Here is a 22,599-nt window from a genome sequence, read left to right on the forward strand (position 1 = left end):
GTATACTGTAGTATACATGCACTTGTTGAATATGTGTAGTAGTTTTATGCTACATGAAGTATGTGCAAGTATTGGAACTTGTAGTTCGAGTGCACAACGTATACAGCCATCTTTGAGATAAATATAGTAAATAGTAGACTACCTAGCAATTAAAGTGCCTTAAAGAGGCTTACCGATGACGGTGACCGTGAAAGAACAGTTGGCCCGGTTGCCGGAGCGGTCGGCGGCGAGGTAGGTGATGGTCTCCGTTCCGATGGGGAGCAGTTGCGGGGGAGCGTACACCGGTTTCACTTGCACCGACACCTGCGGGAAGAGCCGCCCTTCTTCAAACTCGAGTCCAAAATGAAGAAAAATCCAACTTTCCCCGGGATCGAACCTTATCTTTGGAGTTGTCGCTGGCGTCGGGGGCGTCCCACGTGACGTGGGCGGTGTTGCGCCGGTCGTCCGTCGCCGCCACGATACTCTCCGGGCACCGGATACTCGGCGGCTCCACGTCTGCGGGCGCACGGGTACGTTGGGGCGCCGCTCAGGGGGTTGGCGGCGCCCTGGAGCCGGCGGGCCCTTACCTTCGCAGACCGCCTTGTAGACGTTGGCGGTCCAGTTTCCCGAGCCCAGACACACCGCCCTTCTGTTCCCTTGCAGGGCGTATCCTCGGCGACAGGTGAGGGCGCAGACGGAGCCGGGGGATGCTGCCCTTTTGGCGCAGGTCGGGGGCGACACCAGGACGTTCTCGGGGGGCCCCATTGGAGGACAGCGCGCCTCTTGGGTGGGGGGGAGAGAAAGAGAGAGAGGAAGCCAGGTGGCGAAACGCGTCGAGCGGAGGTCGACGACTCTCTTTGGCGAGGATCGGGACATCCGCCGCGTCGCGAAAAACGGCACGGACAGGGAAGGTAGGCTTACCCACGCACCGAGGTAGGGGGCCGCTCCACTGGGAATTGGCCAGGCAGGTGACGGTGGGCTCCCCTTCCACTCTGTGGCCCCGGTGGCAGTCCACCTTGCATTCCGCCCCGTAGGAGGGGCCGCCGCCGCCGCCACGGCTGCACTTCAGGGTGCCGTGCGGGGGGTCGGGGAGAGGGGGGCAGGAGCGCGCTGCGAGGAAGGGGGGGCGGACATCCCATTAAAGGCGAGGCAAATCCTTTCGCAGATGTGGGGGTTCAAAACAGACCGGTTTGGGTCGCAACGGGTGCTTCAAATCATATCGTGATTGGTGTCATATGAATTCAATTCCATTGAACTGGAAAGACGCCCAAATTCACGGCTAAATTACGCAAGTGCACAACTGCTGATTCCTTCAAGTTAAGTCTGATGCGTCGTGCGTTTTCTGTTCCGCAGATGTTCCGGGGGAAGAAAAGGTAGGCCGGGTGCAATTAAAGAGGGGAAGCAGGAAGGACGCACCGAGCGGATGGAATGTTATGGGCGAGGATGAGGGAGTTCCTACGACCCGTGCGATTTGCGACGCCGTGACTCGGGAGACCCCCGACTAAAAGGTTTCTTGAGTTTGGGGAGGTGTCATCAGACCGCCAATGGAATGGACAGATAACGACCGCCTAGCGAACGGACCGCGCAACCGGCGAGTACGTCTTCGCGAGGAAAGCGACGTTTGGCTTACGTTGACACGAGGCCGGCGAACCCGACCAGGCGCCGTCGGCCCGGCACAGCCGAATCCCCGTCCCGCTAAGGTCGAACCCCGGCAGGCACTTGACGCCGCAGGCCGCGTCGTAGTGGTTGTTGCACACGTTGTGAATGAAGAAACCGTTTTCCGGCGCGGACAGCGGGGCGCAGTGGACCGCTGGGGGCGCCATGGTGGGCGGGGGGAAAAATGGTTAGGGTGAGGACGGCTTGGCTTCCCCAGCCACGGCGGCCGTTACCCTGGCAGGCGGAGCCCGCTTGCCGGTAGCCCGCTTTGCAGACGCAGTCATCCGGCGAGGTGCTGCCGGGCCTGGAGGTGTGCTGGCGGTCCGGACAGGGCAGGCAGGTGGCGGGACCGCCGGGGGTCCCTTCGGGTTTGTAGGTCCCGGCCGGACACACTTCAAAAAGGGAAAAAAGTGGATGTTAACGTTAGCCAAATGTGGCTATTTTGTGACCGTGACAGTCGACCCGTTTCAAAAAATGGCCACGCCCCCCACCGTCAAACCGTTGCTTTTGGGGGGGTCACGTGTATCCTCCCGGAAGTCTGAGCGCGACCTTTCGAGAGCTCGGGATGAAAACGGACGACTTCCTGTTCCATTTCAGGCCGGGCTGAGATGACTTGCCTCCCGCTGGACAAGTTTGTCCGCGGGGAATTTCTAATGTGTTGGAAGGAAAACACTTCCTGTTCCCCCAAATCCCCCGTGGAGACTTTCCCCCCTGTTTTTCCCATCTCTCCAGCATGTTTGAATAAGACGTGCGTGGGTGGGTGGGGGTGCGCTCACAGTTTACGACGGACAATATTAAATTGAGCCTCAGCGTCCTGTTTTTTGAAAAAAAATGTATTTATTTATTTTCTATCAAAAGTGAGATTTTAACCCCTTCATGGAGACCAGACTGTGGTTTGGACATTTGAAAAAGAACTTAAAATTTTTGGAGAGGAAACCGAGAGTTTGAGGCCGCCTTTTCCAGCGGTTAGCTTCGCGAGCTAACGTCACAAACGAATCTGGAACGTCTCGATAAAAAAAGACGGCTAGGTTTATCCGGGTAGACCGCAGCGACCACGGTCCGGAGGGCGGTTTCGTATTTGGAGGTCCCACAAAGACGCACGTTAGCGGGGGCGCTCTGCGCCTCTTATCTCGGGCACAAATTATTTAATTGCAAGGCAGCAAATCTCCCAATTTCACGTTCCCGTCAGAAATATGCGGGCACATCTGGTGCTAGTCATCATCTGGTTTATTTTGTTCTGCAACCAAAGCCGGCCGGTTCCAGATGGGGGATTGAAATCTTCCCTGTTGATTTTGGGTGGCTTTCTGTTGCTTCCTGACCATTTAGGACTTGGATTCTAGGGCGCCTTTCTCCGTATCGGTTTTCGTTTTCGGTCCCTATTTGATTCCGGGTCACTTTCCGAGTCTTTTTGGGGAGATCTCGGAACAGTTTTAAGGCAATCCCGCTCGCTAGCTGGCCATTTTGGCTCACTTGGGCAACCGGATCCGGTCGGTGGCGCCGGAATACCTGGCGCAGACTACCGAGGACAAAGACCAGATCCCGGCGCTCGTGACAGACCGCGGGAAAGAGCGGTCTCTGGGGAGCGGGAGGCCGACCGCCAAACAACTGTAAAAACACGGGCGGGCCTCCAGTCCGCCGCGCCTGATTACAGACGGGCAGGCAGCGGCGCGACGTCGCAAAAGCGGCTCGATAGACGCCGCCAATTCCCCGAGAGGGCCCATTTGCAGCCGGCGCACTTGGCGACCCGTCTGAAAACCCACCCTCTCTCTCTCGCTTGCTTTTTATGCCTCATTTTTATTGCCCTGACCCAGAAAGGAGAAGAAAGAGCAGCAGTTGAAGTTTTTTTGCAGGTCGCTCAAACTGGGAAAGACCAACAAGTAGCAAGTTTGGCCATCGTGTAGCTTTTATGACGTGTGGCTTTTACTCATCGGCTTGAAATGTCTGGACACTTATGTCGCGCGACCTTAATTTGGGTTCATTCAAACACTTTCCTAACGTATTAAAGGTGTCTCCCCATGGATTGAAAACTGCGCCAATGGCAGCCCAATAGCTGGTCAATCTTGAAAATAAAAGAAAGACTGTTCACTGGACGTCCAATCCTTTTCAACGAGTTTATCGCTCGAGTCACGAACCCGGCGGAGATTTGGACGCGGATCTAACCGTCGGCGGGCGGGAGGGAATGAAGGACCCTTTGAAAAGTTCCCCCTTAATTTGCCCCCGACGGGATCCCACGTGCGGTGGAGCCCCGCGCGGAAGCCAAAAGGTCCAAAATCTGGTCTACGCGGCTGCCAGCAGACGGATGAAAGCCGCCGTTTATTTCCAGCAATTTGCAGTCCCAAGCCGTAATAAGTCACGTCTACCTAAGTAAGGGCAGGGCTCTTACATAAACACGGAGAAGCGGCCCGGCTTGTGGAAAGCTCAGAGTCCATCCCTGTTGGGGTTATTCTGGATAATATTATAGATGTATGCATTTTAATTACTTTTGTATAAGAGTGTCTTTAATTTGAGACTAGGGCAAACTCGAGGTCACCCTGCTGGCTCCAGCCTGTTGACGTAACACCTCCCCCTCCAAGGACTGTTTACTGGGAGATACACCTCGATGCAACCCAGACACCCAGACGCAAGTTCGCAATGAAGATCTGCGAAGGACTCATAAATTGCTTTGACTTGGACGCCAGCAGTTTACCTTATAAAGAAATTATTATGCTTATACTGCAAATTCTTACGCAGGTGTTTTGGTTTCGATCTAATGAGATTGTTGTGGCAGTTGTTTTTTGACCTTAATGGTGTTATTCGGTTAGCTTATGCAATTGTTTTGAATCAGATTACATTAAATGTTTTGAGTATGGCGTGACTAAATGGAGAGAAGAGTATGCCGCTCTTCAGAATCCTCTTGAACGAAGGCGAGTTGGGGGTGATTCTCCTTGCAAGTTGTAACCAGTGTATGTTTAAAGATGTCTTCCATGTTCATTAAATTGTATTAATAATTAATCCATCAATCCCCCAAAACCGTACAAACCAGAGAGAAAAATAATAATAAATCAAACCCACCGGTGCACTCGTGCTGAAGTCCCTTCCCGTAGTAGCCCTTCTCGCAGACGCAGTCGTAGCGCCCGGTGTGTGTGCCGCACTTGCAGCTGGCCATGGCGTCGCAGCAGTCCCGGCCGGCCTCGCACAGGGACCGGCACTGGGACGGATCGTCCTGGACGTAGCCGCCCGTGGGGAGATCTGGGGCGACAATCGGAAACCGAATCGGGTCAAATGGAGGTTGACGGGGGGCCAACGTTCCCCACCTTCGTGTAGCGCCCGCCGTGCCAACGCTTCGAACTCGGCAAAGTCGTGCAGCAGGTAGCAGTGCTGCTCCTTGGGGTGCGAGGCCATGTCGTGCAGCTCTCGGATGTTGCCCTGCCAGATGCCCAGCGTGAAGATTTCCACGCCGCGCTCCCTCAGGGCGGCCGCCACGGGCCGGGGATCGCCGCCGTTGGAGTAGCCGTCGGTGATCAGGAAGATGGCCTTGCTGGCGTTGGCCCGGGAGTGGCGCAGGATTTGCTGTGGGGAGGGGAAAGCCGAGGCGCATTGGTTGGGTAGAACTGGCCAAGGGAAGACCGTGACCTCGGGCGCCTAACGGGACGCCAAGGGGCGGACGGCGCGCTCGCAAACTGTAGCGTTTATAATCACACGGCCCGGGCTTCGAACGTCACACGTGACCGCTAAATGCAACCCGTGATTTTCTGGCTTTCTCCGATTCCCGACCTCAGCAGCGTGAGAGCGAATGAAGGAACGGCGGCCTCCAACTGTGGCAATTTCTCCCAGCGGACGCCGATCCGCTTCCCGGACTAACTTTAGCCCCGCGTTTACCATCCGCCACGTGCAATTAGCCCGGCCGTCTATTTTCGGGGAGCCGCGAAACCAGAGAAAGTCCTTCGCTCTGATCTCTAGTGGACCGCAAGATCCCAAAAACTGGATCTCCAGTGGATGTCCAATCCCTTTGCTGCCACCCTCCCCATTCAAAAAACCTTGATTGGACGCCACGTGACCGGGAATCGCGGGCATAGCTGACCCCGCCGACAAAGTATTTGTCGTCAACGCTTTCAGACTTCTCATCGCCACACCTCATTTATCAGCGTCTATTTAAAGCCCGTGTGGCAAAAGTGGGCGACGTGGATAAGCGGCGCGGGGAACGGAGATCGCCGGTTAGCACGTACGTGCTCGCCGGGGAAAACGCGGGATTTCGGGCGCGCCTCGTCCGAAAAATTCGGAAAAGCCAAAGAGAAGTACTTTGGCCCGGTTCGGGGATCGAAGCGGCTTGGGGGTAGCTTTCCGGGAAATAAACACGTGGCGATGTCATGTCTGAAATCTATGGAAACTATCCGCGCGGTGTCGGACCGGGAGGCCTCGGGGTCCTTTCTTTGGAGGCGCTCCGAGGCTGGAAAGTAGGCCCCGCTTTCTGGAAAATATTCGGCGGCCGTTTCAGACGAGGAGGCGGGACGGGGACGCCCGTCCAGTCGCCAGTTGGACCGAGGCGGCCGGAAAAAGAAGGCTTTGTCATTGCGTTCGATGCGAACCGCGTCCCTCGACGGCTCGAGGGACGCCAATCCAAGTCGTTTCGCCACCCGCGCGGCGTGAAATTTGACCGCCGGGGCCCCGATCCAACTCCCAGACAGCCTTCGCCGTCGGGACGGAAAACAGAAAAAGGGGGGAGACCTTGGAATGAGAGTCACGTTATTTGTTTGGCCCGCCGCGGTCTGGCCGGGCCCACCACGGCCATTTATATTTTTAGCGCCGACCGAAGCCGTGACGTGACGCAGACGGCGTTTCGTCTGTTTTTACCACCGTCGGCGCTGCGGGGGGAGCCGGGACCGGCAGCAAAATTCCACACAAGATGATTGGGTATTCGTTTTGCTTTCAGATTCGAGGAGATTGTTTTGGCTATTGTTTTGGCTGTTGTTTTGGCTATTGTTTTGGCGGACACGCCAGGCCAATCAGACGGGGGGCTTTCGGGAACGGCGCCGAGGCATTTCCAGACCCGCCCCCGCTCGGGGAGGTCAACATTCTTGCCGTCCAAACGTCTACTAGGATTTTGGACGATTGACAGGACAAAGAAAGGTCAATCCGGAAGCTGCGGCTCTTCCAGAATTCTGACCAAAACACAAGCTCATTTGAACCTGACAAAGTCTAGAGTCTAGACCACAGGGGTCGTCTGGAACCGGTCGCCTGTGTTTTTTGAGGACAAGAACCGGGCCGGGGATGAGGCCTTCGGTCCGTACGCTCGGGAAGGAGGATCTCGGATGGTAAGACCCTTCAAATGAGGACTGAGAACACCAATAGGTTTTACGGTAGCATTTTTTCTGACCGACCGGTCTCGTCCGGATTGGTACGCCTCGCGCAAAGTACTCTCACGTTTTGCTTTGCCTATTGTTGTGGTTTTTAGAGGCCGTGAAGAGGCTGGGAGTCTCCTTATCAGCGAAAAACTGTCCCGGGGGGCAATCTGTTAGCCTCGGGCTAATCTCCTCCGCGAGGAGGGCGGGACTTTTCTCCGTCGCGGCGACCGAGCTTACGCAACGTAATTTATTAATTACAAAAAAATGAGGACGGCAGGACTCACCGCGGCCCGCTGGAAGGCTCCCTTGGTGTAAGTCCCGCCCCCTCGGTAGGTGATGGACGGGATCTCCTTGTTGAAGAGCGAGCACTTGTGGTGGTGCGGCCGGGGCGCCGTGATGTGGTCCACCCGCGTCATCACGTGGTTCTTGGACGAGAAGGTGACCAGCGCCACCCGCGTCTTCTCGGCCGCCACGGGGAAGTCGGAGAGCATCTTGCGCACGAAGCGCAGCTCGCTACCGAAGTTGCCGGCGCCCACGCTGGACGACTCGTCCACCAGGAAGACCAGGTCCAGCCGGGCGCTCTTGTCGCGCAGCTGCCGGACGTTGCGCTTGAAGGCGGCGCCCAGGCGCGCCACTTTCCTCTCGGCGCTCTCCGAGAGGTCGCCGGCCCGCGGCGGGGACGGTTCCCTCGGACGGTCCGGGGACGGCTCCCGGGGGCGGTCCGGGACCGCCGCCAGTCCGTCCAGGACGCACAGGAGAAGCAGGCAGCAGGTCCAACGCAACGAGGACCTTTGGCGGAGCATGGTTGAGCCGGAAGCTCCGGAGAAGAGGGTCTTTGCGGTAGTCGGGGCGCGATCAGGGGAGTCGCCGACCTGTTCGCCAGAAAATGCCGATAAATTCACCCTGGGAAACGCCAGTAGGACCCACGTCGCGCGCACCCCCAAATCTCCAGACGGGTTCTGTTGTGTTTTTTTTCTTACCTAGTACTTCCACGTTGGCGGAGCGACGAAAAGGGGCGCCTGGGTGGTTCCTCAAAAGCATGGCTTCGTCCCGGTGGTGGTCCGGCCCGTCTCTGGTGTTGAAATCTACAGAAAGCCGCCCCCAAAGGCCATCCTTTTGGCCCCAGACGCTCGTCTTCAGCCCCAGTGCGCCGACGTCGGGCCGCGTGACGCTCCCCTCTGCCGCCGATCCTCCTTCCGCCAACATTTGGGAGGAGGGAGGAAAAAGTTGGGAGACGGAGAGAGGCTGAGAGGGAAAAAAGGGGCGGTGAAGTCTTTTTTTTTTTCTCTCTCTCTTTTTCTCTCTCTGTCTCTCTCACCTCCCTCCTCCTCCCTCCTCCCCCCCTTTTCCACCGTCTCCCGTCAACATTCCCCAGGAGAACGTCGGGGCCAGCTCCGCCGGACACGGGATGATGCCGAGGTTCCAGACGTGCCAGATTTTTATCTGCAATCCAAAACAAAAGACAGAGATGAGCAAAAAAAAAAAAAAAAAAAAGATGGCTGAAATAGGAGAATCCGTCGGCCTGATTTTTCCTTCCTTGCAGAAAAATTCCACTCCAAATATCGAGTGCCGTCAGCAAAATAATTTCCACATTAGTGGGGAATATAAACGCCATCTATCAATTCCACTCGGACCTTTCCCACTTTGAAAGCGTCTCGGAATTCCACCATTTGGAAAGTCGTTTTTTTTTTTTCATGGTTGACCACACTTTTCCACATTTTCAATTCAAACGCTGATACGGAAACATTTTTTTCACTTCTTTTGTCAGATGATGTCATCTTTTTTTTCCCCCTCTTACCTCGTCGGCTGCCATTGACGGGCAGCGGCGTCCGGTCCATTTGCTGCCGGACTTCCACTTCAAATGGATTGGACGTCAACTTGTGAAAAAAAAAGATTGGTGGAAATTAGCTTCTTGGCCCGAGGAAGAACAAAATTGAATTTAAACTCACAAGTTGCCACAGTTTTGGTGCTATTGAGGTCATTAAAATTCATCGATTAATGAAGACAACCGTAAACTGAGATATAAAAGTTGCCAACAAAATAACTTTATTAAACCACTGACTACCAAAGAATAGTTGCTAGCATAAAAGTATATATAGCGTTTCATGTTTCAGTGACAAGAAGGGCATTTAAATTCAATTGCTAGATAAACGATGATCTTCAACATTTGTAACTATTCGCTTACACTAATATCACCCGGAAATGACCCGGAAATCCCAATAAATCGAATCCCACTAACCCAAAATGTCCGTTTAGTGAATCGGTTTGAAGCCCCTTTGTCTTTTCTATTCGAACACTATTGCCATTGAAAAGTTGTGTAACACCGCCCTCTGTCGACAGCCTACTGCAATTACAACTTCAAATTGTCAATAACTTTTCCGCATTCCAGATGGCAGTATAGGACTTGATTTCCATCCATAAAAACAGCAAAACACCTTGAAAAACGAACACACAAAAAAACAATAGCGTCCCATCCATTCGAAGTGGGGAATAAAATGGACGTCTTCTGCCGTCAATGGGAGCAAAATTACAAATGACTGGCATAAATAGTTTTGATATTTTAAGAGCTGGGTGTGTCGGAGCGGCATTAAAAAAGCAGAAAAGCTGCTTTTGCCAAAAGCAGAAGTACGAGCACATGACCTCGCCCATTTTTCACCGCTGCCAACAAACTAAAAAGCCAAGTAAGCCTCTTTTCTTTTAACCCGTTGACTGCCATCCACGTGAGGCGGGAGGGTCGGCAGCGAGTGAAACTCCCTCTTTGATGCACCACGCTATATATAACCCGGGCGCCGCATTCTCGTCAATATTTCATGGCTTGGGGCCGTCGGCAAGAGAGAACGAGACAGTCGACTTTCCGTCGCGGCTAGCTAGCTTAGCTTTAGCGAGGGATTTAATAGATGATACTTTGCAATAGGTTTTTTTTTAAACATTCTTATACTGTTTTCTGTTCAGTTTTTCTTTTCATCAGAATGGATTGGACCCCTTTAAAGCGTAAATCCGAACTCCCCCGTTCAAAGACAGCGTCTCCTTTCAAGTGCTCGCCATCGTCAAAAGTCACGTTTTCCCTCGGGGGGAAACTTCTTGTCACGAGAGAGACTCATTAAAGTTTGCGCGTCAACATTCAAAGACAAAGCGGGGGGCGGTGGGGATAAAAAGGAGATTACGGGAGGGGGAAAAAAAAAAGAGAAAATACGAGACCAGGCGGGTCTATGTCGGGCCCACGGGGGAACCGGATTCAACCGGACCGCGGCGAAAACACATTCGTGGTCAAGTGCTCGAGGAAGGCCGAGCGCCAGGGGGGAGGAGGGAACGCCGGCGCTACAATACGGTGGGCGGGCAGGGGTGCCGGATTTGGTTTCAAGCGATCGTCTCCGCTTACGTTGTTTTTCAAACCGGTCCGAGAGAGGCGGCCGGGGTTTGTTTTCTGGGTCTTTGGCTCAAAGACACGGGCCCGTAAAAGAGTCGGACGGGTTCCAACACGACGGCGCTTTCGCAACTCGTTGGCCGCGTTTTCGCGCGGCGTCGAGGTAACGAGCGCGCTAACGCTTCGCTGCCCCATTTGGCAAGTCAAATACACCAGTTTTAACCCTTAGCGGACATCGGCGGAAAGGGTTAGCTTACGCTTAGCTTAGGTTGCCAGGTCAGCGATGGACGGCCATCTGGGACGAGGCCCACGCGACCTTTGAACTTGCAAGTGACCCCGGGGATTTACAAATGACCTTTTCTCTTTTTTTTTTTATTTACAAATGACCATTTCTCTTTTTTATTTATTTACAAATCACCTTTTCTCATTCTTTTAACTCTATTTTTAGGGGTCTGGGGAATCCACCGGACATATCCAAGCCTTACCCCGCCACGATTTTCAGACGAAAAGCAACCTAACGCGGACTTTTCCCCACACGTCGAGGCGGTGTTACGTTGCGCGGCGGCCGCATTTAGCGTGGCGCCGCTGCCAAAACGCTAGCTGTCAAATTCAAAGCAGACGGCGGAGACACGGCACGTGTTTTTGGAACACATTGTCCTCGGGTGGGAACTTGTCTGTTTCTGGGCGCGGGGTAAACAGGCATCTCCAATGTCCGCCCCCCCCCCCCCCATGTGACCCCTCCCCCTTTTTGACAGCCCCCCTACCCTACCCCACCCCGCCTAGCCAAACTTTTCCCTCACTTGACTGTAAATTCACACATTCCTCTTCTTCTTGGAAAGCTCCCCCCTTGGCCGGAGGAGACGTTTACAAACAGTCTTTTTTGGACGGCGGTGGCGACCCCTGAGAAACCCCTTAACCCCGCGTGGCGGATCTCGAGCTCGGGAGCCGGCGGCCGCGACACCGAGCGACCCCCGTTTTTCGACGTCACGGGGCTAATTTTCCATCCGGGCTAACGGGTTACTGATTAACAGCCTTGACGTGGGGAGACGCTTTTCCGCCTAGCGAGCGTTCCGAGTGTCGGCGCCGACACCACGCGTACCCTGCAAGTTTGGGGACGCGCCATCCCCAGGGATCGGCGGCGGCGGCTAACTCCCGGCGACCGGTTCCGACCGTCCAGCTGATCAAACAAACACGGCGCCCGTCGAGTCGGAAAGCAAACGCAATCAAGCGCGCCGACGACGTCCCCCCCAAGGCTAATCCCGTCGAGGTTATCCGCCGACAATTCACAGCGGCGGCCTGATTGCGTCAGGCTAAGCTAATTGATGGGGTTCTTTTGACAAAAGGCCTTTTCGCAAACGATGGTTGAGTAGCGGCTTTACAGTGGGTCGACTCATCAGGGAGGGCCGGTAACACCCCAACTTGACTAATGCAGGCCAATTTGTAATACTTCCTTTTACAGTACAAATCACCATTTTTCTTTTAATTCCAAGAGAAATGATGAACAATAAATTGGTTGGTCATCCACTTCCTGCATGACACGTCCTTATTTGGAAATAATGTCAAGATTTACTCACCTAATACTATACGCTTATTTTTATATTATTCAAATCAGACTACAACAAATTGAAAAAATGCTCTTAAATAAGTTGTTTGGACTCCATTTTCAACTCAATACTTGTTTAATATAGACCGAGTCAGCAAATATCATTTTCGATGTAATAATAGCCATATCATAAAATGTTAAATAACAATTAAATGTATTGTCTGGATAAGGATGCAATCAAATAAGGCAATCCATTTTATACCATGTTTAGCACAATCAGAAAAAAAACAATAATTTTGTCCTTTCTAAAACATTTGAATGCCACAAAGAATAACTTTATATGAAAATTAAACCATGTATCCCTTTTTAACATAATTACAAGTCACAATTTTATGAGGACACAAACACAAAACACAGTAACATCTTTATTTCTTGGAATCAACATGTGTTGCCTTTGACAGCCACAGACGTCAAATTCCACTTCTTGTTTTCCTAGAACTTATTCTTCAAGTGCGAATGAATTGCAATAAGAAGGCAAGGAGAAAAAATTCAAGCAAGCCAAATGACAGGCCTGTCCATAAAATGGGAGTGGCCTCGAGAAGTGGGCGTGGCTTCAATGTTAAACTCCTATTTAATGCGCTCGGTGCCGACAGGCGGATGTTTACGACGCGCAGCTAACTTGACATGCACTCGTAGTCCCCCTCGGAACCGAAGACGACAGGGTGGGGGGTCCATTTTGGAATATGCGCGTCTGCCACCAGGGGGGGACTTGGATATCGGGACGCTTTTATCAGGGTTTTTTAGGCGCAAATTGCAGAAGGAGCGGCGCGATTTAAGGGGACAACTCCGCCTTTTTTTGCGACATGTCGGACGGTCCGAGACAGCGAGGGGCTGCTTCCAAGGATGCTGCCGGTGAGGAGTCCGGAGGAGGAGGAGGTGATGGAGGAGGAGGCGGAGGAGGAGGAGAAGTTGCGCTCAAGAAGGAAATCGGCCTCGTGAGCGCCTGCGGCATTATCATAGGTGAGTTGGGAGCATTTCAAAAGAAACAACCTGTTAGTGAATCCTCCATCTTGGATCAGTCCATTTTGCTCTTAGGCAAAAACACTCATTTTAGGGATATTAAAAAGGCACAAATCTTTCTTTTTTTTGCACTGCGTCCTCATTTTGGTTTGTTTAGGCCGTGGGGAGTTTAGATGACACTTATTTTGAGATTTGACTGGGAGGGATGGAACGTTCTTGGGGGGGAAATGGACTGGACAGGTCGCGCTCATCGGCCGTTTCCATGGAAACCAAAAGGGAGTCGCTCAAGGTCGAGGGGTCGAATGGTAGCTGCTGGAAAACAAGGATTGGCGCAAGTTTCGAGCATTTGTCCTTCTCGCACCGTCCCGCCGATCGGTTTACCGCGACTTAACGTCCAATCCATCGGTTTCCTGGATTCCGTGGTCATTCAGACATGGTTTTATGGCCCCGCCCTGACAAGTCATTAGCGTGCCAGGCTAAACGCTCGCCCACGTCGCAGCTCTTTTGATTCATTTTTTGAAAAAAAGAGGCCGACAGGAAGAGAAATGTGCTCGGCGAGCGAGTCTGAGAGCGAAGCTCTTCCTCTGCGAAACGCCAAGGCGGCGGCCTCGGCGGCGGCGGCGGCGGCGGCCATGAATAATAGAAGAAGAAGTTGTTGATTGCGTTTACATTGGACTTTTGCACCGGACTACCTATCATGTGGTGCGCTAGTGATTGAAGGCGACCTTTGACATCGGCGGCCTTTTATGAGTTGTCCTAGGATCCTACTTGCTATCTATTTGCTACATCAGCAGATTAGCACTTCCCATTCGCCCGCCGTAGCGCTGCGACGAGCCCCCCCTCCCCTTCCCCCTCGCCTCGCATCTGTCGCTAGCGTCTCACGCGACCTTGTTATTTTTCCTGTAGCGTTTGTCTTTTTCCGCTGCGTTCGCTCCCACCAAAAACTCCCAACAAACGAGCGCTAATGTGCTACGACGGGCTGAAGGCTGGGTTTGGGTAGAAGGTATCGACTAGGGCAGGGGTGTCAGACTCAGGCCGCTTTAACGTCAACTCGATTTCATGTGGGCCGGACCATTTTAGATATAATATTTAGATTTTTTTTTTTATAAAAGGATTAAAAGAACTGGATTAAAAGCCCTGAATATTCAGTTTTTTTTATAGATCTAAAACAATGTTTATTTTAGCTTTTTTTAAAATATATTTTTAGATTTTACTTAATGATTTTTGAACTAAAAACACTTTTAACACATTTAATATACATCTATACTCTTCATTTTAATTTGATCTTAAAACAGCAAGTTGACACATGATTTACTTTCCTGGGCCACACAAAATGATGCAGCGGGCCAGATTTGGCCCCCGGGCCGCCACTTTGACACGTGTGGACTAGGGTATACACTTATCTGGCCATGAATAATTGAGGAGTATAAAAAAAAAGTCTGGCAGAGTAATGAATAATTGAGGAATTAAAAAAAAAGTCTACACAACAAGAACAACAGGTTCAATTAAAAGTCTATTAAAAGATGTGACACTAACTTGAGGAATCCATTCACTGTGATTTGGACTGTTTAATCGGTCGCTAAGCTAATTTAGCTTTTGATTCGAATGCTATTGAATCATAAATAAGGTCATCAAATGTCAATTCACTGACCAAATAAATCATCTCGAAAAGACCCAGTTTTGATTTTTGCTCAATTTATTGATCAAGAAACAGCCTAAGAACAAAAAAACAACAACTTTTTGACCAATCCATAACTGGTCGCCACCGCCAAACTATACTATAAGATGCTTCTTCCTTGTGCCCAGGTAACATCATCGGCTCCGGGATTTTCGTCAGCCCCAAGGGCGTGTTGGAGAATGCCAGCTCCGTGGGGATGGCCCTGGTGGTATGGATCGTCACGGGCGTCATCACCGCCATCGGCGCGCTGTGCTACGCCGAGCTGGGTGTCACCATCCCCAAGTCGGGCGGCGACTACTCCTACGTCAAGGACATTTTTGGAGGCTTGGCCGGGTGAGCCAACGCCGCTTTATGCTGCTTTACGCCATTTTACGTCACTTTACGCCGGTTTACGTCACTTTACGCCGGTTTACATCACTTTACGTCACTTTACGCCGTTTTACATCACTTTATGCCACTTTACGTCGCTTTACGTCACTTTACGCTGTTTAACATCACTTTACGTAAGCTTTACGTCGCCTTACGTCACTTTACGCCGTTTTGCGTCACTTTACGCCGTTTTACGTCACTTTACGCCGTTTTACATCACTTTACGTCGCTTTACGTCACTTTACGCAGTTTTACGTCACTTTACGTCGCTTTACGTCACTTTACGTCACTTTACGCCGTTTTACGTCACTTTATATCGCTTTACGGCGCTTCAAACTTTCATAAAAGCCTCATCTTTTCAATATCCGGGACCGTGAAAATTCATAAGAACGGGAATCCGGGCTCAGTGGAAGGTACTCTGTGAACCCGGAGGGGGTGTGGGGGCGGAGTCTCCTTAGCTGAGCCCAGATTGGCCTTCCGCCCGTTGTTTCCAGGTGACTTTTGTGTACCACGGCTTCCCAGAAAAGGGTGGAAAACACGCCATGCTTTTTGGTCCGTGTTGTAAACACAGACGAGAGAGAGCTTTGTCTGAGGCGCCCGCTGTTATCGCCGGGCCTTCTGGGACAGGAATTCCAGCAGACAAAGCAACCCGGCCTTGTTTTTTCACGGCGCCGCATCGGCGACCGCCGAGGACCCCGCGCTCGCCGACTCGGCAAAACACAGCGCGTTTGTTTGGGTCCACCTGCTTTCTTTTGTCCTCCGCCTCTGTCAAAACACAACTCGGACGCGGACGGAAAGCCGTCAGGGGGCGCTGTAACGTGGTAGCGGACACGCCGCCGTAGTTTAGAGTGTAATTTTGGGGGGGGCTCTTCCGACGCGCGCATTCCTGCGAGATGATCCTTGGTAAGCCCCCGTTGTTAAAACCAAGTCCGAACAAAAGGTTGTTATTGGAGCGGGGCGAGGAAAATTCCAAGAAGTCATCGGCGTCCTAATCCCGGTCCTTTTTGTGCGCAGGTTCCTGCGACTGTGGATCGCCGTGCTGGTGATCTACCCCACCAACCAGGCGGTGATCGCGCTGACCTTCTCCAACTACGTCCTGCAGCCCCTCTTCCCCACCTGCCTCCCGCCGGAATCGGGCCTGCGGCTGCTCGCCGCCGTTTGCCTACGTGAGTCCCGTTCCAAAGCACGGAACCGCTGATCCGGGTCCGCCGTCCACCTCGCCAATCTAACACGAGCCGGGCAAATACTGCACGCAGACATCAGACGGCCGGCGAGACGGCTTCGAGCCGAGTTCCGTCGCGCGCTGTTTGCTCAAGCCGGGCTTGCCGAGAAGTTGACGTTTTGCGCGAAAAGATGGCAGCTCCCGGAAACTGGCGCCAAATCCAAGGAGGGGGTGGGGGATCCTTTTTTTTTTTTCCACGCTAAGAAATTCATGTGCCACCCGATTGAATGTGGCCTCGCCTAAATTAGGGACATCAGCAGATCGGCCCCATTAAAAGAGAGTCTTCTGTTACAAAAACAGAAAGGAAGGGCCTCGCATCGGAGAGGCGGGGCCTGACATCTGATTTTTGGGCGCTCGTCTTACCGACAGCTGAGCGTGGCGCTCCCAAGCCGCGTTTTACGAAAGCCACGGCGGGGCAAATTGTACAAGAAATCCATTCAATTCCAGTCAACAAAGCCCCAAAATGGCCGTCCCGGGGCGTTGCTATTGTGTCAAAGTACGGTTAAGTATTTCAGATCGTCCACATTATCAGTGCTCAAAGCCGCTCCGGGATCTAATCTGAGGAAAAAAATGCGTATCCCTGCCAAATATGGAGTCAGGGAGGTCATTTTTAATGGCACCCTATTGGCCCGAACCCTTTGGCCTGTCAAGATGGCTGGCTCTATTGTGCAAGACGGCGTTTAGAAGTTGAGGAAAGGGTCCACGTGCAGCCTCTCCAATGCGGTCACATGACCACTTAAGCCCCCCCCCCCTCATGGATTCCTAGCTGAGAAAAGCCACACGGAGACGGGCACTACGGCCCGCCAGCCATTCGCGGGTATTTATGGGCCCGTGGCTAATTATTAAAGCATCAGACAAGCTTAAAATCAAGCTACATTTTGATGCACTTCTTATTTTTAACACTAGAGGGAGCTAGTCACATAAATAGTGGAGCTCAATGAAGGAAACCTGTTTAAATGTGCAGTATTTTGTTTTACCTAGACGAGCAATCTGGGTTATCATTTTCTTGACCCTGACAATTAATCTTGCAAAACACCCGCTTTTTCACGGGTGCAGTGCTGTTGACGTGGGTGAACTGCTACAGCGTGAGGTGGGCCACGCGGGTGCAGGACATCTTCACGGCGGGGAAGCTCCTGGCGTTGGCCCTCATCATCATCATGGGCATCGTGCAGATCTGCAAGGGTGAGTACATAGCGCCCCCGGGCGTTCGCTGATGATACCTCGAGTTGCCAGTGAATACTCGATGTGGTCCATGCAGGGCAGTATTATTGGCTGGAGCCGGCCAATGCCTTTGAGCCATTCAAGGACTACAGCGTGGGATTGCTGGCCTTGTCCTTCCTCCAGGGCTCCTTCGCTTACGGCGGATGGAACTTCCTCAACTACGTCACGGAGGAGCTGGTGGATCCTTACGTGTAAGCTTGGAAGTCATCCGAAGGCGCCCTCCGACATTTTGTTTTTAAAGCGCTCGCCCCGCAGGAACCTCCCGCGAGCCATCTACATCTCCATCCCGGTGGTCACCTTCGTCTACGTCTTCGCCAACATCGCTTACGTCACGGCCATGAGCCCGCAGGAGCTGCTGGCGTCCAAGGCCGTCGCTGTGGTGAGTGCCCGCCCGCCCGCCTCCTCGCCACGCTCCCCGACGGCTCTTTCCTGAGACCCCTCCGCCGTCCCCACCACCAGACGTTCGGCGAGAAGCTCCTGGGCGTGATGTCCTGGATCATGCCCATCTCCGTGGCCCTGTCCACCTTCGGGGGAGTCAACGGCTCCCTCTTCACGTCGTCCAGGTGACGCGGCGCTCCCACGCCGCCGCCAAAAAGCGTATCTCTCCCCCCGGCGTCCTCCATTTTGGCTCTTCCTTTCTCAGGTTGTTCTTCGCCGGTGCCAGGGAGGGCCACCTCCCCAGCCTGCTGGCCATGATTCACATCAAACGCTGCACTCCCATCCCGGCCCTGCTCTTTACCGTGAGTTCTCCGCCCCCCTCGTTCCCGACCACGCCCCCTTGTCTGAAGCCACGCCCTCTATTCCCAACAGTGCCTGTCCACCTTGCTCATGATGTGCACCAGCGACATGTACACCCTCATCAACTACGTGGGCTTCATCAACTACCTCTTCTACGGCGTCACCGTGGCGGGGCAGATCGTGCTGAGGATCAAGCGGCCCGACATGCACCGGCCCATCAAGGTGCGTCGGATGGAGGTCGGCGCCTCGGGGGGGGTTCCAGGCTCAATTCCCCGTGCTTTTTCCGCTTGCAGATTAGCCTGATCTGGCCGGTGATTTACCTCCTCTTTTGGGCCTTCCTGCTGATCTTCTCGCTCTACTCCGAGCCCGTGGTGTGCGGTATCGGACTGGCCATCATGCTCACCGGCGTGCCCGTCTACTTCCTGGGCGTCTACTGGGACAACAAGCCCAAGTGCTTCGACGCTTTCGTCGGTAGGTGCGCTCGTTCGCGTACTACTACGGCTCGGCAGGCGTTTGAAACGCGTCTTTTCCTTCAGACAAGATGACGTACTTGGGGCAGAAGTTTTGCGTGGTGGTCTATCCGGGTCAGAAGTCCAGCGACGGAGACCGGGGCGAGGAAATGAAGGAGGTCATGTCCCCGTTGTCCAAGGAGGACGGCGAAAACCAAAGATCGGCGGACTGTTGAAGACAAAGTCGGCGCTGCGGCTACACCTTAATTTACCGATCAACTTTACGTACCGTAATTCTTACTGTATATCTTTAGTTGCATTTTTTTTTTTTTTGTATCTCTATACCAAATATGCTCTGACATTTTTTTCCCAGAGCAATTTCATTTTCAACTAAAGTCTGGTTAGCTCAACGTCTTAAAAAAACAATCATTTGAATATTTTTTTTGTGATTTAATGGTGAAGAATTATTATTATTTGTTCAATCTTGACTTTTTGTTGTTGCTTTTTTTTTTCTTCCACGAATTCACAACAGCGAATTGATTGTCCAGAACCGCAAACTTTCACGTGGTGAAGTACGTGAAGCGCAAAAGATTCCAGATTAGCTTTCTAATTGTTTGTTCGTCAATTTTTGACATTCTTAATTTTATATGTTCTGTGTTCAATGATAGTTTACAGCATTCGAATTCATCCGCATATGTTAGTTTTTATATTTTAGGAATATTTTTCCTGTTGTTCGCAATACCCAAACATTGAAATCGACCACCTAGAAAAAAAAAAGGCATTGATTGCCTTGCCAAAAATATTTTTCTAGCCAAATATTCAGTCATTTAATGCCTATAAAGTTGAATATATATGCTGCACATAGTGGTGAAGAAGCTTTTTGTTGTCTAAATTAGTACACTAGTCAGTATAAATGACCACACACCTTTGAATTGAATTAGTTGAATGATTGTTCTACCATATTTCCCACCAAAAATGTTGATAATACAGTTGTACACTATGTTTCATGCCTGCAATAATTATCTGGGTTTCTCAGGGCCACTCAGCTCTTTAAATACACTGCCTAATACAATAATCAACATCTGTAAAAGGTGCTATTTTGATTTTTTCCCCCCCTCTCAGGATCCTCCCCACAACAAACACAACCAAGTGAAATATAATGTTGGGACAGTTTTGTTGACTTTTTCTTGTTTAAACTGTCTTTGCAGTTACAATGCTGTGATTATGTGCCTGTTGTTATTGTATTTGATTGACACCCGGCAAATAAAACACTGGCGTATTTTCAAAAATAGAAATTAAATACCTCCATCTCTGCTCTTCAGTTTGACGTTCAAAAAAGTCGTGGTCTTTAAAAAAAAGGGTTCTTCATTCTTCAGAAATTATTGGGGCTAGAAAACAAAGTAAATTAAACTGTTTATTTGTTCTATTTTGGGAGAAAACAAGCTGTCTCGAAGACTGCTACAAAATGGCGACTATTTTGATATATGGAAGGCTGAAGTTTATTATCATAAATGATGTTTGTCTGCTTAATTTTGAGCAAATGTCACCTGTGTGTATACGTCACTTCCTGTTAAGAAATAACAACGAATAACGTTGAAATCGCTTTGACGTGACAGCTATCGTTCCTTGAGCAGTTGTGACGTGCACATGCGCAGTAGCAATCGTTCACATGCGGTACCTCGGTCACAATCGGGTAGCGTTTCCGCTTCCCGTTTTTATTTACGACTGCGCGTGATTTGTCGTAAATTAAGTTTTATGTAGTTCTAAACTGTTCTCTGTACGCTTTTTGCCGTGTAAAAAAACTACAAGGCGGGTTCCTCGCCTCCCGTTCTGCATGCTTTTGTTTTACGACAGGACAGCTACATACATACGCTTAAGCTATTACTTTTTGGACATATATTAAGCAGGTAAGTGAGTAATTGGGTTCATTGACGTGTCTGTTATGCCTTCGTATAGTAGTTATTTAACAGTCTAACTAGTGTAGTAGCAATTGACGTTTTTTGTACGCTAGGAAAATGTGACAGTCGCAACAGAGCACAAGTATTTTTTTAAAATCAATTTTCAACTCTGTCAACCCAACATTGCGCCATCTTTAAATTCCATGAACTTAGAGGAGATGTTTTTCTTTTGGTGGTGGTGGTCTTGCAGTTTTGACAATGCCTCGCATTGAGAACGACATCAAACTGGACTTCAAGGATGTCCTCCTCCGTCCTAAACGCAGCACCCTCAAATCGAGGAGTGAGGTAAGTCGACCTTCTAGCGAGGGGATCACATTGACCATGTGAGGATCCTGTTTCAGGTGGACCTGCTGAGGAGCTTCACCTTCAGGAACTCCAAGGCCAGCTACACGGGCATCCCCATCATCGCGGCCAACATGGACACCGTGGGCACGTTCGCCATGGCTGGGGCTTTGAACAACGTAAGGCCAGAGCGGAAAGACGCGGCACGACCGCTCGCTCCTCACTTGCGTTCTCTTCCACCAGTTCTCCGTGTTCACCGCGGTCCACAAGCATTACTCCGTGGACGAGTGGCGGGAGTTTGCGTCCGAGCACCCGGACTGCCTCCAGGTGCTCCTATTCGTTCTCACGCCAATATTCCTGTTTTATTTTTATTTTTTTATAACCATCCACTCCTTCGGTCACCCGCAGAACGTGGCGGTCAGCACGGGCACCGCCGAGGCCGACTTCCAAAAGATGTCCGCCATCTTGGCGGCCGTTCCGCAGCTGGGCTACATCTGCGTGGACGTGGCTAACGGCTACTCGGAGCATTTTGTCCACTTTGTCAAGGACGTGCGGGAGAAGTTCCCCTCGCACACCATCATGGTCGGCGGATGTCGTCTACCGTGAGTGAAACGGCGGCCGCGTCTAAATGTTATTGGCCCGCACAGGCGGGAAACGTGGTCACCGGGGAGATGGTGGAGGAGCTCATTCTGGCCGGCGCGGACATCATCAAAGTGGGCATCGGACCAGGTGACCGCGGCGAACGTGGCGGGGGAGTCGGGGACCGAGAATGACGGCTCCGTTCGGCGTTTCTCGCAGGTTCCGTCTGCACGACTCGCAAGAAAACCGGCGTGGGGTACCCTCAGCTCAGCGCCGTGATCGAGTGCGCCGACGCGGCCCACGGACTCAAAGGCCACATCATCTCCGTAAGCTCCCCGGGATGTTCTCCCCCTCCAAAATGAACTGACGGCCGCCGAATTTTGCGTCCGCCGCCGCCGCAGGACGGGGGTTGCACTTGCCCGGGAGACGTCTCCAAGGCTTTCGGTGCGTGAGCAAACGGACGGCGCCGTTTGGGTGTGGGCTCCCTTTCCAAGGCCGTGTGTCTCACAGGCGCCGGAGCCGACTTCGTGATGCTCGGCGGCATGCTGGCGGGCCACGCGGAGAGCGGCGGCGAGACAGTGGAGAAGCAGGGCAAGAAGTACAAGCTCTTCTACGGCATGAGCTCCGAGGTGGCCATGCGGAAGCACGCCGGCGTCCTGGCCGAGTACAGGTGAGTGGCGCCCGAGTGGCGCCCGGGGCGAACCTCGGCGGATCCCGCTCGCCGTCACCCCTCCCTGACGTCTAGGGCCTCCGAGGGCAAGACCGTGGAGGTGCCGTTCAAGGGCCCGGTGGAGGTCACCATGCGGGATATCCTGGGCGGCGTCCGTTCCACCTGCACTTACGTGGGGGCGGCGAAACTGAAGGAGCTGAGCCGCAGGACCACTTTCATCCGGGTCACCCAGCAGCTCAACACCGTCTTCGGCAACGACGGCTGAAGCCCCGGGCGGCGTCGCTCGCACTGCCGTTTCCTACTCTTCCCCAATGTGAAGGATCAAGGTCCGATTCCTACACTGCTCATTTGAACATCTCTTTTATTATAACGTTTTTATACAAGCGTTACAAGGTAGTCTTTTACGATTAGCAAATCATTAACATTCCCGACACTCGTTTAGTCTTATTCACTTTCGCCACCAGGTGGCAGCAAAGCATTATTCTATATCTTCCCAATGCACTTAAATAGCTCTGCTTTGCTAAAAAATTCAGATTTTACGGGTCCAAAA

The 22,599-nt window shown here is 52.1% G+C and overlaps 3 protein-coding genes across 5 annotated transcripts in view; 2 read left to right on the forward strand and 1 right to left on the reverse strand.

Annotated features, from left to right (window-relative positions):
- The window catches only part of svep1 (sushi, von Willebrand factor type A, EGF and pentraxin domain containing 1), a 29,907-nt gene extending 21,722 nt beyond the window's left edge, over positions 1 to 8,185 (reverse strand). The window contains exons 1-10 of one of the 3 annotated variants that reach the window (XM_077588092.1): positions 7,937 to 8,182; positions 7,241 to 7,828; positions 4,929 to 5,184; positions 4,687 to 4,863; positions 1,869 to 2,027; positions 1,610 to 1,789; positions 901 to 1,089; positions 567 to 761; positions 377 to 495; positions 174 to 303 (exon numbers count right to left, since the gene is read on the reverse strand). In XM_077588092.1, the coding sequence (XP_077444218.1) occupies positions 174 to 303; positions 377 to 495; positions 567 to 761; positions 901 to 1,089; positions 1,610 to 1,789; positions 1,869 to 2,027; positions 4,687 to 4,863; positions 4,929 to 5,184; positions 7,241 to 7,759 (1,924 nt within the window). In that variant the 5' untranslated portion in view covers positions 7,760 to 7,828; positions 7,937 to 8,182. Of the gene's footprint in view, positions 1 to 173; positions 304 to 376; positions 496 to 566; positions 762 to 900; positions 1,090 to 1,609; positions 1,790 to 1,868; positions 2,028 to 4,686; positions 4,864 to 4,928; positions 5,185 to 7,240; positions 7,829 to 7,936 lie in introns of all 3 variants that reach the window. The other 2 variants (XM_077588091.1, XM_077588093.1) reach the window with 2 other exon arrangements.
- Positions 8,186 to 12,023: 3,838 nt separating this feature from the next.
- On the forward strand, positions 12,024 to 19,881 carry slc7a8a (solute carrier family 7 member 8a). The gene is made up of 11 exons (XM_077588094.1): positions 12,024 to 12,883; positions 14,690 to 14,894; positions 15,945 to 16,096; positions 17,209 to 17,334; positions 17,411 to 17,564; positions 17,629 to 17,752; positions 17,833 to 17,936; positions 18,017 to 18,113; positions 18,184 to 18,333; positions 18,405 to 18,582; positions 18,648 to 19,881. Exons 1-11 carry the CDS (start codon positions 12,727 to 12,729, stop codon positions 18,794 to 18,796), a joined length of 1,596 nt encoding a protein of 531 aa, XP_077444220.1. The 5' UTR covers positions 12,024 to 12,726; the 3' UTR covers positions 18,797 to 19,881.
- A 308-nt stretch (positions 19,882 to 20,189) lies between these two features.
- On the forward strand, positions 20,190 to 22,598 carry gmpr2 (guanosine monophosphate reductase 2). The gene is made up of 10 exons (XM_077588290.1): positions 20,190 to 20,467; positions 20,709 to 20,803; positions 20,860 to 20,979; positions 21,044 to 21,127; positions 21,209 to 21,382; positions 21,448 to 21,529; positions 21,599 to 21,705; positions 21,781 to 21,823; positions 21,890 to 22,049; positions 22,125 to 22,598. Exons 2-10 carry the CDS (start codon positions 20,717 to 20,719, stop codon positions 22,312 to 22,314), a joined length of 1,047 nt encoding a protein of 348 aa, XP_077444416.1. The 5' UTR covers positions 20,190 to 20,467; positions 20,709 to 20,716; the 3' UTR covers positions 22,315 to 22,598.
- The last annotated feature ends 1 nt before the right edge of the window (position 22,599 follows it).

The sequence above is a fragment of the Stigmatopora argus genome, chromosome 20 (assembly GCF_051989625.1).
Source record: "Stigmatopora argus isolate UIUO_Sarg chromosome 20, RoL_Sarg_1.0, whole genome shotgun sequence".
Classification (NCBI taxonomy): Eukaryota; Metazoa; Chordata; class Actinopteri; order Syngnathiformes; family Syngnathidae; genus Stigmatopora; species Stigmatopora argus.